This window comes from Equus caballus, chromosome 15 (genome assembly GCF_041296265.1).
Source record: "Equus caballus isolate H_3958 breed thoroughbred chromosome 15, TB-T2T, whole genome shotgun sequence".
Classification (NCBI taxonomy): Eukaryota; Metazoa; Chordata; class Mammalia; order Perissodactyla; family Equidae; genus Equus; species Equus caballus.
The window spans coordinates 44,815,559-44,830,916 of NC_091698.1; the positions used below are offsets into that span (position 1 = coordinate 44,815,559).

At 45.1% G+C, this 15,358-nt stretch overlaps 1 protein-coding gene and 1 long non-coding RNA gene across 2 annotated transcripts in view; one reads left to right on the forward strand and one right to left on the reverse strand.

The window, feature by feature from the left end:
• LOC111768064 (uncharacterized) overlaps nucleotides 1-15,358 on the forward strand; it is a 34,973-nt gene that overhangs the window by 4,052 nt on the left and 15,563 nt on the right. Inside the window, exon 2 of the long non-coding RNA XR_011425974.1 lies at nucleotides 13,996-14,123. This is a non-coding gene — a long non-coding RNA (uncharacterized lncRNA). The remainder of the gene's footprint in view (nucleotides 1-13,995; nucleotides 14,124-15,358) is intronic.
• Nucleotides 6,316-13,199, reverse strand: LOC138917773 (uncharacterized protein C2orf78-like). The gene is given in 6 exon segments (XM_070235933.1): nucleotides 6,316-6,631; nucleotides 6,634-8,346; nucleotides 9,154-9,642; nucleotides 9,645-9,914; nucleotides 12,364-12,469; nucleotides 13,125-13,199. Coding segments are annotated over 6 exon segments (2,838 nt in total). The 3' UTR covers nucleotides 6,316-6,446.

Sequence of the window (15,358 nt, forward strand, 5' to 3'; positions counted from 1 at the left end):
AAGATTGGCCCTGAACTAACATCTGTTGCCTATCTTCCTCTTTTGGCTTGAAGAAGATTGTCACTGAGCTAACATCTGTGCCAGTCTTCCTCTGTTTTATGTGGGATGCTGCCACAGCATGGCTTGATGAGCGGTGCTAGATCTGTACCCTGGATCTCAACCTGCAAAGTCTGGGCCACCAAAGTGGAGCACATGTACTTAACCATTACACCACCGGGCTGGCCCCCTCTATTGGTTTTTTACAGGATGTATTGCTGGCACTTGGATAACCAAACAGATCAATGGAACAGAGTATGTAAATAAAATAAATACATAAAAGAATATTCAGCAATAAGAGCCATCCTTCATTTATTTAGATACTCTAGGAGTATTTATAAGTGCCTTTTTATAGGCACTCCATTTCGAGCTGGAGGTTCAGTGGTGGATAGCATTGATGTGGTCCCTGTCTTCCAGGAGTTTACAGTCTGGTTAGGAGACCCACATGAAACAAATAGACACAGAAATAAATCTGTAGAAGTGAGCTTATTTTCTTCCCTCTAATCTGTGGAAGAAAAGATTGTAATATAGCTTGTGACTTCCAGAAGAGCGGAAACTTTCCTCTGAATCACACTGTATGTGAGAATCACAGGGCTTGAATGAGTGGACAATATAAGAGGATTTTAAGCACACGTTCGCTCTTTCTTATTTCATTCTCTCTGACAGAGTTTGGAAAAGAATCTTGCTCCAGGAGAATTTTTTCCCTTTGGATCTTTTTAGCAAAATCCGAGAGCAGAATGAAGAACTTGGACTGACTATTGATTTAACACACACTTACCGCTAATACAAGCCAGAGGTAAATAAACCCTTAGTGAAAAGACCCTTCGTCTTTCTGGTAGTATGATAATCACAGTAATTCAGTAGTTATAATCCTGGCCTTCTTTATGGGTAGTGGTTCAAAAAGGGAGCCAAGTGGTTTCCTCAATTACACTTTTCTAATTGCTGTCTCAAAAAGAGATTAAAGACATGAATTGAAATATAATATGGGGCAGTAGGCTCTGTACGTGCTTAAGAAATACTATAAACTTCCATGTTCTCTCTCTCTCTTTTTTTTTTGGCTAGGAAGAGTCACCCAGAGATAATGTTTGTTGCTGACCTTCCTCTTTTTTTGCTTGAGGAAGATGAGTCCTGAGCTAACATCTGTGCCAGTCTTCCTCTATTTTTTTGTGTGTCAGCACCACAGCATGGCTGACGAGTGGTATAGGTCCACACTGAGGATCCAGACCCACAAACTGAGGCCATCGAAGCAGAGTGCACCAAGCTTAACCACTACACCATGGGGCCGGCCCCCGTGTTCTATATTTTGAAAGTAAAGTAAACTTTTAGTAAGAAAAGTAGTAGCCTAAAAGAAAAGAAAGGGATATCCATGATGTCTTTAGGACTTATTTTGAGCAGTTGTCAGAGCACGTGTAAGTATCTCGGTAGAAGACAGTTCTCTAAGTTTTATGCTTTCCTTTCCTAATATCTTTGGACACAATAGAGAAACCCATATGTTCGGTTGGCCTGTGTGGCATTATCAGTGGGAAAGAATTATCCTTCTTCTGAGCAGTTCCACAGCCTTGGGAAACAATAACACCTAATGTCTCTTAACATTTGTACAGGCCTACCTCGCAGATATCTCGGGTTCTCTTCCAGGTCAGTGAATAAAGTGAACATTGCAATATAAAGTGAATCACACTAGTGATTTGGTTTCCCAGTGCATGTAGAAGTTATGTTTACACGATACCGTAGTCTGATAAGTTTGCAATAGCATTATGTCTAAAACAACAATGTACATACATTAATTAAATAGTACTTTATTGCTAAAATATATGAACCATCATCTGAGCCTTCAGCAAGTTGTAATCGTGTTGCTGATGGAGGGTCTTGTAAGAAATGCAGCGTCTGTGAAGCACGGTAGAGCGAAGCACAGTACAGTGAGGTAGGCCTGTACAGCAGCTGCCATTTAAAAAGTGCGTGCACACACGTTAAGTCAGTGAATCCGCACAGCAGGCCTTTGCTGATGAAGTGGGAGTGGTACTAACGTCCCCTCCTGAGTGCTTCCTCTGCACTGAGCCCAGAGCATAGACGGTGACAGTGACTCACTTCACAGATGATCAGACTGAGGCCCAGAAAAGGAAGAACGGAAACTTCCTCTTGTCTTTTTACTGTGGTAAAATATACATAAATAGTATTTATCATTTTAACCATTCATATGTGTACAATTCAGTGGCATTAAGTGCATTCATGATGTTGTACAGCTGTCACCACTGCCCGTAACCAAAAGTTTTCCATCATCCTCAACAAAACCGTTAAAAAATAACAACCCGATTTCCCCTCCCCCCAACCCCTAGTGACCTGTATTCTACTTCCTGTCTGCATGAATTTTCCTATTCTAGGTACCTCATGTTAGCGGAATCAAACAATATTTTTCCTTCTGTATCTGGCTTATTTCACTAAATGTAATGTTTTCAAGGTTCATCCATGTTATAGCATGTAACAAAATGTCATTTGTTTTTATGGCCAAATAACATTTTACTGTGTGTATATACCACATTGTGTTTATCCATTCACTTGTTGATGGGCACTTGGCTTGTTTCCACCTTGTGGCTTTTGTGAATCTTGCAGCTATGAACATTGTGTACAAATATGTGTTCAAATTCCTGCTTCCCATTCTGTTAGATGTATAGGTAGGAGTAGAGATGTTGGGTCATATAGGAGTTATATGTTTAACCTTTGAGAAAGTGCCAAAAAGTTTTCCACAGTGTCGTCCTGTTTTTAAAGAGTTACCAAAAATTTTAAAGTTATGCAGGAACAGAAGTAATGCTGTGGTGTTCGTGGACCACCAATGAACTCGTCCATCTTTACTATTTATCAGCTGATGGCTGTCGAGTTTCATCTCTACCCCCACCTGTTTCACCCTATTCCATAGTTTTTTGAAACAGATCCTCAATATTATATAATTTCACTTGTCCATTTTTGGTATGTATGTTTAAAACATAGGACTTTTGTTCCTTAATATCCTTCTTTATTATTAAATATCCAGTCAGTGCTGAAATTCGCCAGTGTCTCGTAAATGTCCTTGAAATTGTTTTTTAAGGGTTTGATTTATGTCTAAGTTAGGTCCACACTTTGCGTTTCATTGTTAGGTCTCTGACATCTGATTTAATTGGTGGGTTCTCCCTCCATTGTCTCTCTCACTTTCTTTTTATTCTCCTTTCGAATTTCAGTTTTAGAAAACCAGGATGTTTGTCCCATCTGAAGATGACATTACAAATAATACAAGAGTGAATGAGCACAATGAATAATGGCTAAGAGAAATAAGAAAAGGAGGAAATTTTAAAATATCTAAAGAAATCATAAGAGGAGGAAAAGAATTCTAGAGAAATGCCAAATATTAGAGACCAGCAAAAAAGGGCAGTTCTGAAAAGAGTAATTCAAACATATGTAAGAATTTTGTGTACCATAAGAGTGACACTTCAAATCAGTGGGACACATTAGTGAGTAAATTGTGATACATCCGTGTTGGAGTGTAAATCATTTCTCTGGAAGGATCCACAGTGTGGCAAAAGTAAGTATGTCTAAGGGGTGATGGAACTAGGTGCCCGGGGAACTTGGGGAGAAGGGTGAATTTCCATTGAATCCCCTTTTGTACCTTTCTAACGTTCTCTCCTGTGAATCTATTACCTCTGAGGTCTGCCTGCCTGAGTTGAAACCCCAGCTCCCCCAGTTGCTGACTCTTCACCTTGGACCAATTCTTGACACTCTCCAAGCCTATGTTCTTCTCTGTGAAATGGGGTGAGCAACTTAGGGGTGCTTCCTGACACAATATAAACTCTCAATAAATGTAAATTACTAGTGGAAATAACGCAAATGTCCATGAACTGAGGAAAGCATAAACAAGTGTGGTGGATCCATACAATAGAATATTTTACAGTCATAAAAAGGCATGAAAGACTGACACACACTACAATGTGGATGAACTTTGAAAACATTCTGCTAAGTGAAAGAAGCCAGACACAAAGGTCACATATTGTGGTGTATTTCAGATGTGTGAAGTGTCCAGAAAAGACAAGTCCACAGAGACAGAAAGGAGATGAGTGGTTGCCTGGGGCTGGAGAGAGGAGGGAATGAGGAGCAGCCTCTAATGGTTAGGGGGGTTTCTTTTAGGGGTGATGAAAATGTGTTGGGTTAGATAATGCTGGTGTTTGCCCATGCTTGTGAATGTACTCAATGCGACTGAATTTACACCTTCAAAAGGTGGGTTTCTATGGTATGTGAATTATATCTCAATAAAAATAATTTTAGAAATGTAAATTACCAATTTTCCCATGATAATTATCTGCTGTCCCCATATCTCCCCCCCTCTGACTGCATTCCCTTTTATGCCCCCCCCCCCCCCGTTTTCCCCCACTCTCCCCATCCAGGTACCCCACAAGCCTCCCAAGCAGCAACTCTGGACCCTTGGGCAGATACTTCCTGCCCTGGTGGAGCAGTGACCCAGTGTGCACGTGCTCTCGCTGCTCTCCCACCATGTGATGGATGCTTCCAGCAGATTTTTCTCATGTGCTTTGGATGATGGCAATGTTTAGAGAGGGTGAAAACAGGCCAGGTGGATTGAGGAGGCCGTGGCAGGCCCCTCAAGTCAATGTTTATGAAGAGACGTTTTTCCAAAGAAAATATACAGGTGGCCAACAGGCTCATGAAAAGATGTTCAACATGACTAATTTTTAGGGAACTGCAAATCAAAAATGAGCTGTCACCTCCTGCCTGTCAGAATGGCTATTATTAAAAAAACAATAAATAACAAGTGTTGGAAGGGTGTGGAGAAAAGAGAAATCTCCCATAGTGCTGGTCAGAATGTAAATTGGCATACCCACTATGGAAAGCAGTATGGAGATGCCTCAAAAAATTAACAATAAGACTACCATATGATCCAGCTATTCTACTTCTGGGTGTTTATCCAAAGAACGCAGAAACACTAATGGGAAAAGTTATATGTGCCCCTGTGTTCAATGCATCATTATTAACAATAGCCAAGACTTGGAAACAGCCTAAGTGCCCACTGAGAGATGAATGGATAAAGAAAATGTGGTATATATATATATATATATATATATATATATATATATATGTACACAATGGAATCCTACTCAGCCATAAAAAAGATGAAATCTTGCCATTTGTGACAACATGAATGAACCCTGAGGGTGTTATGCTAAGTGAAATGAGTCAGATGGAGAAAGACATATACCCTATGCTTCACTCATATGTGGAAGATAAACAAACACATAGACACCGGAAGGGAAAGGGTGGGAGGAGGAGGAAAGGGGTAAGGGGCAGATGTGTAAGATGACATATGGCAAAGACTTTGGTGGAGAACACGACATAGTCTGTACAGAAGGGGAAATAGAATGTACATCTGAAAAAAAATCTAGGCTGCTCCAGAAGTTTGTTCTTGTCCACCAGTAATGTCCAGAAGCTGTGCTCTGAAAGCCAGCCTGGTCGCCAGCAGGCGTTAGCAAATACTGAGCACTGCTGGCATGCAGGTCTCAAGTTGAGGCCTTGCTCCTCCGCAGGCAGTGTGACTGCAGCCCACTGCGGAACATCAGTAGTAAAGCAGCTCAGTGACCCTGGCCTTGCGTGTGGTTGCAAAGGTTAACTGAAGTAGAGGGTTCGTGGGCCTGGTGCACAGGAGTTGAGGAAATGGTGATTTCTCTGCCTGCCCTGTCCTGGGAAGGCCTCCTGCTGCAGCAGCTCCCATGGGGAGGCCCCTGTTATCAGCTGCCCCCAAGGTAACTCAGCCCTGGCCATTCATCTCGCAGATTCCCCTTTGATTTTTGCTCACTGTCCTCAGCCATAGTCATTCATGGATGAGGCAACACAAACATTTTGGAAGGTGTCCTGAATCTCTTGTTTCCCAAAGCACTGGTGTGGTGGTCGTGAGCCATAAGACCAGCCTCCCTGAGAGACGGTTTACATTTGTCCTGGTCAACCTAGACTCGTCGGCTGCCGTCTTCAACTCTATTCCAATTTTACTCTTTTAACGCTCCCCTCAGGCCCTGCTTCTGACTTCTGCCATTTCCCACCACTCCTGCTGCTTTTTATAAACCCCTCAAATCTCTCCCCTTTTAGCCTCCCCAGTCCTGGACCCAGTTCCTGCCTCTTTCCTCATTTTGTATCCCTTTTTCCTCATTTTCCCATCCAGCTCCACTGCTTTTTTCTCATGAAGCCTTTGATCCCCACCCCGGCTAGAGAAAAACCACAGTTAACCGCATCTGCAACCACAAACGCCTTCTTTATTACTCATCTATTAACTAGAACTGCTATTTATTGTTTTAGTAAATTTTTTAAATATCAAAATAAATAAGGGAAATCTATCTATTGAAAAACAATTGGTCCCCAGAGTGGCTCCAACAATCCTAGCAGCCTTATATCGCGTAGCCATAGTATCGAGAAATTTCCATTTCTTTTTCCCTCTCAGTGAAAAACTGCACTTTCCCCCCAGAGGTGTACTTGGCAGCCTTCTCACGTTCCTGTTGAGCCTGCCTCTTCATGGCCTCCCGCTCTGGCCTCTGTTCCTGTGTGATGGGCTCTGACATCACTGGCCCTGGAATGTCGGTTTCCTCCATGGAATTGGTTGCTTGCTAAAATCCTCCAGTAGATACTGGGTGGGAGGCTTGGGTGGGGCTTGGAGCTTGGTCACAGCAGTGGGAATGGGCTCCTGCTGGAGAGAAGTGCAAGATGCTGTTCTGTAAGGTGCAGGCCTCGAAGCAGGACACTGAGGGACGCTAGGCCGGGTGGGGTTAGTCCAACCTGGTTGAGTGGGGTTGGTGAAAAGTGGCCGAGCTGGTCTGGCAGGACCTGTCAAAGATGCAGGAGCTGGCCGGGCAGAATTGACTGCATTTGATTGAGCTGAGGTGGTAGAACCAGGCCAGGCAGGGTCAGCCACAGCAGGCCGATGTGAGGCCAGAGCCTGTGGCCTCCGAGGAACAGGTCGAGCTGGAGGCTTGTCCACGGTCAGAAAAGGCAATGGTACCAACCTGACATTCCTGGGAGGTGGCAGCTCATCCCGAGATGGAGGTGGACACTCTTTTTCAGCACTGTCCTCTGCTTTCTGGGCTTTGACTTGAGTTTCCTTAGGACCTTGACCTTCGAGTGGGGTATCCAGCCATGGTTTGATAGCTGGGCAGGGCTGGGGGTGTTTGGGGTTGCTGGAGGTTCCCAGGGCCCGGGAGGAAGAGGGCCCGGTGTTCTTCTCACTCTTCCTCCCCAGAGCATGAAACACCTGCACCGACTTCAGCATGTGCTGGCCAAGGCTGGTTCGAGGCCGCTTAAAGGTTTCTTGGCTCAGCTCGGGTTGATTCTTCCTCCGCTTCATCTTGGGCATCATTGGCTTCTCTTCCACCCTGACTTCAGTCCCTGACTGCCGACTCTCTCCGGCTTTCTTGGAGTTGTTTCCTCTGGTGCTCTTGGTCCTTTCCTGCCCATGGCTCTTAGATGTACTGATCCTGCTGGGTGCAGCTTTCTGAGGTTTGCTGTTGGAGTGCTCGGCCTCGTTCTCAGGAGCCCTGTCACTGGCTGCAGCATTGCAAATAAGCCCTTCTCGCCCTGACAGGCACTCCGGGTCCTTTGGCTGGATTTTGGCCTTGGGAGCACCATCGAGAGGCTCAGAGGCCTGATGTTTGTTCTTCCTGGTGTACTCGGAGGCAGCCTTTCTGCCACTTATCTTTTGCTGCAGCTGGATGGACTCGATGGCTCCTGTGTCTTTGGCTTGGATCAGCTCGGGGCCTTGGGGTTGATCAAGGTCTTTCAAGGGGTCGAATAGTTGGGGAAGGTGACCATCCTCCATCAGTGTAGCGATGTCTGCAAAGCCACCGCTAGCCTCGGTCCCGTTTTCCAGTGTCCCTTGGCCCTCAAGACTCAGGCTACTCTTTCCCAGATCAGCGTTTTCAGAACCAGGGTGGTCCTCTGGCCCGAGGGGATCGATGCAGGCCAGGAGCTGGAGAATATCAGGAATTTCTAAAGGCTGTAGTAGAGGCTCTTGGTTTTCTATTGGGATCTGGTCGGGATCCAGAGGCTTTGAAAGGTTGGTGTTAAACTCATCCCAATTCTTTGGAGCTGGAGACAGTGCCAGGAAGTTACTGTTCGAAGTCTGGAGTGAAGCTGTCAGTGAAATGTCTGCAGGCTCAGGTGGTGGGCTACTCTGCAGCATCTGGGTATTTCTGCTACTGCAGGATTTGGGGAATTCTGGAGTTTGCTGTAGACAAAATGTCTGGCTTGGAGGTTGCAGTCCCAGGAAAGTCTCTCTCCCCAGGGAGGTTTCCACCACTACAAAGGAAGCAAGGAAGAAGTGAGTCCTTGGTGGGTGAGATGTTCCCCCCTAGACACCAGTGCAGCAACCACGTCCCTTCCCCCGATGGGCAAGGCGTTTCTCCTGGCTCTTAAGGATCATGGACAGCGCCCTGTGCTAGGAGATAAGAGAAGACTGTTCTGGTTCTTACTGGTGAGCATTGGATGTCGTTATTCCTTGTTTTTTTATTTCATGGGATTGTTAGAAGAGAACTAAAAAGTAAAAGAGATTTTTGAACTATGAAACATTTCAGAAATCCTAGCACTCTCCTGTAGAGTCCTTTGAATTCTGTACACTTTTCTCAGAGAATAAGAACACTTCACACCGTGGACCAGGAGAGGGAGTGGATCTCCTCTTGATGAAATTTATAAACAGTGACAGATTCTTAACCCTCTGAATTTGGACAGGATCTGGGGACACAAGCTCTTATTCCTGCTATCAACAAACAAGTGTGGGAAAGTTAACCCTGGCTCTATCACAATGAGAGTTCTGACATGCCTTTCCAGGAGACTAAACCATAGATTGGGAAAGGGAGTCCATTTGTGTGTGGTAGTGCAGGGGCCTGAGCACGTGGGGCAGAGAGACATGTGGTGTCCCTTGGTGTGCTTTTGGGGTTCTCACCCATGTAGGGTCTAAAATGGAGAGCACTGAGCAAGGGTAGTGTTTACTAAAGTCTCAGGACTTCAATTCTACCTGTCTGTGGCCTCACCACTTCCCAGCTGCAGATTTGACCCTAATTTTGGATGCAGACCTCATTCCCCTGCCTTCTTGCTGTTTGTACTCACCTTGAAATCTGGTTTGTGTGATGGATTGAGCAGATACAGTGTAGTAGATCCCAGAAGAGGAGGCTGGTGGCAGGACATTTGTGGGCTGAATCTCCTTTAGCACCAACACCATTTCTGGTTGAGGAGCAGAGGCCTGAGCTCCTGTGTAGGACACAGAGCCGCAGGACTGCAGACAGGGGCCAAGTTCTCCAGACAGCAGAGGCCCCAGTGTGCCGTGATCATAGTAATACACCTGGCTTCCTTCCTGGTAGGGAAGTGACAGGCTGTGTCCCTGATTTGGAACCTGAGATGGTGTTCCCTGAACAAGGCTGGTGGAAAGTGATGGATACAGTGGGACCAGGTTATTGGCACCTGAGGTTCTGTCATACTGGGCTAACATAGACATGGAAGAAACCGCTGAGTCCTGGCCAATGACAGTCAGAGTGCAGTCTACGAGTGAAGAGGACTCCTGTGCAGTGCTTCCTGGGACACCCCACTCAAAGAGACCTGATAAGAAGCAGCTGAGGTGGAGCTCTGGCTCTGGCCAGTCACTCCAGACAGTGTGGTTGTGCTAGAATGTTGGTAAAGGTAGGCACTCCCCATGAGTGGCTGGGAAGAGGTGCCCGAGGCTGATGGCAGAAGCCATGCTGAACTGACGGCTGGAGCAGAGACTCTGGAGAAATTGCAGACACTTCCTGTTAGGGAAGCTGCATCGCTCACCACAGGAAGCGAGAGCTGCAGGGAGTTTGGAGTTCCAAGTAAGGATGGATTTTGGAAATTTTCTGTAGGGAACAAGAGGTTGATGAAAACTCAGTGAGATGATCAACTCTGACAATGTTTGAGGAGCAGCATCATCTCAAGGTTGCTGCATGAGGAAGCTTCTCATCCCCTGCTCACTGAGACAGCAAACATCCACCCCTTTATGGTGGTTGTAAGGGCGGGAGCAGTTTGTTCTTTTCTGTGTAACTGCCTGTGCTCCCAGCTGCGGCAGAGATGTGCAGAAGCCCCATGTGGTGTGGGTCACACCTTGTTCTCTAGGCTGGAAGCCGCCTTCTCCCTGCCCATCCTTCCCTTGAGCCTCCCCTAGTCCTGACTCGTCTACTCTTTGCTAGAATAGAAGCATTTTAGAAGTAGAACGTCCTCAGAGATGCTCTGTTCTGACATTCTCCTGGTACGAGTGAGGAAACTGAGGCTCAGAGAGGTCAGCTGGAGTGGTCCGATTCTCCCATTATGGCAGCATCATCACCAGGTCACAGAGCCTAAGTCTCCTGACTTCTTGCCAGGACTCTGCTCTGACTGTTCCACTACCAGAACCTGGGAGAAGGAGACCTCCTAATAAAGTGTTTTCTTGGTCCCTTAGAAAACAGTGCAGCTGTTACCACTGTCTTCTTCAGGGTCTGTTTGCTCGTGCAGTTCACGTGCTGTTCCCTAGAGTTCACCCAGTAGTCAGTCCGGGTGGTAGGTGTAAAGGGTCACTCTTACCCTCTTCAAGCCTGGTTTCTGATCCTACCTACACATGACTGCCTGAAGGTGTGCATCCCATAAGTGCTTTTTGAAAGAAAACAGTAATTTAATCTCTCTGAGCATCAGATTACTCATCTGTAGTTATAGTAATAATGATTATAATTATAGTAATAATTCATACATGAATAAAAGTTATACGTGGCATATCTGTTATAGGGAGAAAGACAATTTCTGTAAAAAATCATGGAAAACCTTTATCACAGAACTAAAAATAACTATACTGATATATGAAAACTGAGGTATGTAGCAAGCACCAAAGCATAATAAGTTTACTAATAAATGAAATTCTGTGTCATGCATACTGTGTCATGAAAGTGAGTATTGCTGGCTCCATTGTAGTGAATACTATTTACCAAAACCAGCCCAGAGAGGAAGGTGATCTTGAATGAATTCCTAGCCAGTACGTGCAGACAGAGAAGCTATATGAATAAAACTCACCTAAAAGGCATTAAATGCTATAAATGTGAATGTATACGTGGCCACAATAGGAGCAGACCGATATTTCAGTGAAAACTGGTACAAAGCTGAGAGCAACATCCTAAGTGTAAAGGAATTCCGTTATTGTGCTCGTTCTTACTTCTCTGATCATGACCCCGCAAGGAACAGCCAGTAAGGAATTAGTCCTTCTGATTCAAGTTAGGGGATATTATTTTTTTTTAAACTTATATATTATTTTTAACAGGCAAAACATCTACATAGTTGAAAAATGAGAATAAAACACTAGAAATTCTGTTGCCTCCAGCCCTCTGGATAAGCACTTTATCAGTTTCTGGATTATAGGAAGTGTCATTCCTAAAAGATCTCTGAAATGTGTATATTCAAACTCTCAGGTGCCATCCATGTTCAGAGAGGCAAGAGAAAAAAGCAAACAAGTGAGTCTGAGTCTGAGAAGCTGCTTTTCCTGGCGATGCCCTCCTCTGCCTCACTGGCCTTCCTCAGCTAAGAATGTGAGCGTTTGCTCAAGTCAACTGTGCTTCGCCCTGCTCTGAGCACATTTCACTCTCTGCTCTTCCTGCTGCAATTGAAAATCTTTGGTTCCTTCAGCATTTCATGCCAAACCACCTCTTTTTCCTGGAGAGCTCCTCCTTGCTCTCCTCCTCATTCTTCTATTTTCTCAGCCCTCTAGGTTCCTGTTGGCCTGTGCTGATGAAAACAATCCTCAACTTCCTGACCTTCGAAGACTAGTCCCCCTGTAGCCCAGTACTCTCCATCTCCTACCCCATTTTCCTTTTCACCTCATTTAGGTAGAAAACTCCAGAACATGTGAATATTGCTATTTGACGCACCCTAAATTTGAAGTACTAGAGTTGAAATGTCAGTGCAGGGAGACCATTGCAGATGAAACCTCTGGGTATATTTTGCTAGTTTTCTGCATCACCTAGGATTTCTCTCTGTTTCTGTGGAAACACTCTCAAGAAGTCTCTGATTTCATTTCTACCTGGGTGCCTTTTAAGATTCAATATGAGAAAAGAAAAGGAGCAGAAGGAACCACAGTTGTAATATCCTGATGTGAGAGATGAGGAGAAAACAGAGTTTGTGAGAGAGTCAACGACTTGTCCAAAGTCACCCAGCTCATACATGTCAAAGTAAAATGTGAAATTACTCTCCCAGGTTTCTAATTCAATACTTTACCTCATTTTTCCATGCTCTTTTGAATCTCCAACCAAATTTAGGGGCAAAAAAACATTTAAAAGTTTCTTTCCCTACCTGACATGGTGAGAAAAGAAGAGGAAGCATCAAGTGCAGATGCAAGGGATGAGGAGACGTCTCCAGAGGAAGTCTGAGTGGCTGCCGCCAAAGAGTGGTGTGCCCACTACGAAGGTCACTGGTCACACTGGTCACTTGCGGTGATCCAAATTTATTTACAGACAACTCCATGGAAACCCCAAGATTCTAGCAGGTGGCAGTAGGTCTAGGGGGAGAATGATGTCACAGAGCAGGCAGTTCAAAGGTACGAGACAGCCAATAGGGCGGTCAGATTCCGCACAAGAAGATGGGATTGGGTGGAGGGAGTCGGGGGAGAGCTACAGCAGCACCTGCATGGCTGAGCTCTGGGGAGGTGACATCCTAGGAGCCACGTGTGCTAGTCTCTCTTCCCCAGGCTCTTATGTTAGGGAATCATCTCAACGTTCCTTATAGATGTTCATTAATATAGTTAACTCATAATTGTTTTAGTCTATAATTTATACATTTTGAATTATTGTACATTTATAATTTTAGGTACAGTTAATTAATATCCTTAGTGAGGAAGGAAAGGGACATGTAGATTGACTCAATACAGTTGTTTTGAAATCCTATCAGTTGATCTAATTATGAACTTGTTGAAGCTTTTAAGGAGCAAAGGAAGGGATTAATGAGTTCTTTCTGTAACTTGGTTAAAGAGTAGGGTGAGGTTTGTTGTGTGCCCCTTGTGGGGTATGATGTGGTTCAAGGCTCTTCTCTTTCAGTTTCTTCTCCTTGAATCCTACCTTCCTTGGACTGGGCTGGGCTGGGCTAGGTTGGACTTGCATCTCTCTGCTGCTCCCCTTTTCTTTTTTCTGCATTATAGGCCTTATTTCTGGGACCAGCCTCCCTCTTGCATCTCCCCCTCCTGGATGTTACTTCCTTTCAACTCCCAGCAGCAGGGCTCTGCTTTCCAGTGCCTGATGCTTCTGAAAATGCCATCTGCCCATTAGAAGTAGATGCCAGAGAGCCAGAGACACAGCTGAGGGCAGAGCTCTTGTCTTCCAGCCTTGGGTTGCAATTCTTTTGCCCATAATTTGCTACCTCTGGCTCATTTGGCCACACAGGCCTCCTGCCATCCCGCGCTTTTATACATGAGAGGCATTCGGGGTCCTCCCCTTTCCTTCTCCCCTGAGTGTATCCAGTGTGGCAGTTGCTGTAGCCTCCTCCCTCTTGGAAACAGCCGCTGTAGAACGTTGGGCCTCTAGGGTTCTCTGTCGGCCATGGTTGTGTGCAAGGCCAAGCGACATGCAGAGGAGAATAGTGAGAGAAAGAGGAGGACATTCATGGAGAATAGGGAAGAGGCAAGGTGAAAGGAACAGAAAAAGAGAGTTGCCTGTGGATTTTTGGGTTTCTTGAGAAACAGGTTGATACATTTTGGCCTCACTTTGTATTAAAGGAACTGACAATTCAGTATATATTTTTTAATGTCACTGGATGGTCCAGCAACAGTCACAAATTCTGTACATTTAAGAGAATAACCTTAAATTACTTTGTCTCATTTTGTTTTATGTGATAGTACACAATTTATGTTATTCATTGGTATGTTTGTAGAATATGGGTTTCTTTCGAATGCTCTGCATTTGTCTCCTTGTTTTTCCTGGTTGTGTTTTTAAGGATCCAACACTGGAAGACAGATCACATGCTGTTCTCCTGCTGATTGTTCATTTTGAAGCGTCATGAACTAACTTGACCTGAAGGGTTCTGTGGAGGAAACTTACGAGGGGACTGTGAGAAGCATTGTGGTGAGTTGCACGGTGCCCTCACGCCTAAGGAGCAGATGTCTGCAGTGCACCCGGCTGGCCTGGGAGCCTCTGCTTTTGTGCCCCTGCTTAGTGCTCTTCTCTCTAACCACTCTGGTGACTGGGAGACAGTGGGCGAGGGCTGAGTTGCTGCTGATTTGTATGTGGAGTCAGCTGATTTGGGGAGGAAATCTTTGCATGTAGTCATTTTCCTTGGTGGCAGACTTTTCGGATGCCTAGGTGTGTGATCCAAGATGCCAGAGGCCACAAGAAGATAGGTACTAGATGTGACCTCCAGAGACACACATTTCATTTATAGGCTTATTTTTCCTGTTATGAAATGTGAATGTTTTGAGTGATGGCGGGGGTGTTTACCCGAGGAGAAATTGTGAAGGCTGTTGCAGTGTCGAGATATGGCTTGAGCTCACGTTTGAAATTTTTTGCCCCTCAGCTTCATACCTCAAATAGCCTACTTCCCTGACATGAGGATGTAACAGGAGGCTAACAACATATCCTAGATATCCGCAAGTTAGACCAGTCTCTCTCTTTTTTCTATGTTCCCATGGAAATGAAGGGGATCCAGAGCTACTGCAGGTTAGGGTGGGTGACGTAAGATTGGAAGAATTGTGGTAAGACAAATTCAGGTGGCAGTCAAATGTTTATACAAGAAAATATTCACTTTCAACGTCCAATCTAGTTAGGCAAACCCTTACTTAGGCCTTTCCTGGTTCCCAGCCTCTATAACTACTTTCTCTCCGTAGTTCTGGGCATTTAACCTTAGCTTGCAGCCTCAGCGTCATGTTAGCCTCTAATAGAATCTTAAGTGAAGCTGGCAGAAACTTCCAAGCTTGAGTCCAGTGCTGTGGAACTTAGCATCAAGCCCTACGCTCACAGAAAGCCTTTTTTTAATAGTTAGGGCACTGTCTTGTCCCATAGAGCCACTTCCTGCATTTCGTACCCATGGGGATAACTGAGACTTGTCTTCACGCAACATGCCCTGTCCTTCTATCCCTGAGGCTCTTCCTTACTCTCCCCATCGTCACGTTTTCATTTAATTAAGGCCTAGAGTCCCTCACACTCCTGCGTGTTCCCTGGGGCCCTACAAGACACTGGCAGATTTTGTTAGTGTCAACTGCTTAGCTGTTTGGTGATCCAAATATGCCTTGCTCCTGTATTTTCCATTCCAGTGTCCTGCATACCTATTCTGGCGTTTTTTAACCTCAGGTTGGATTCACACC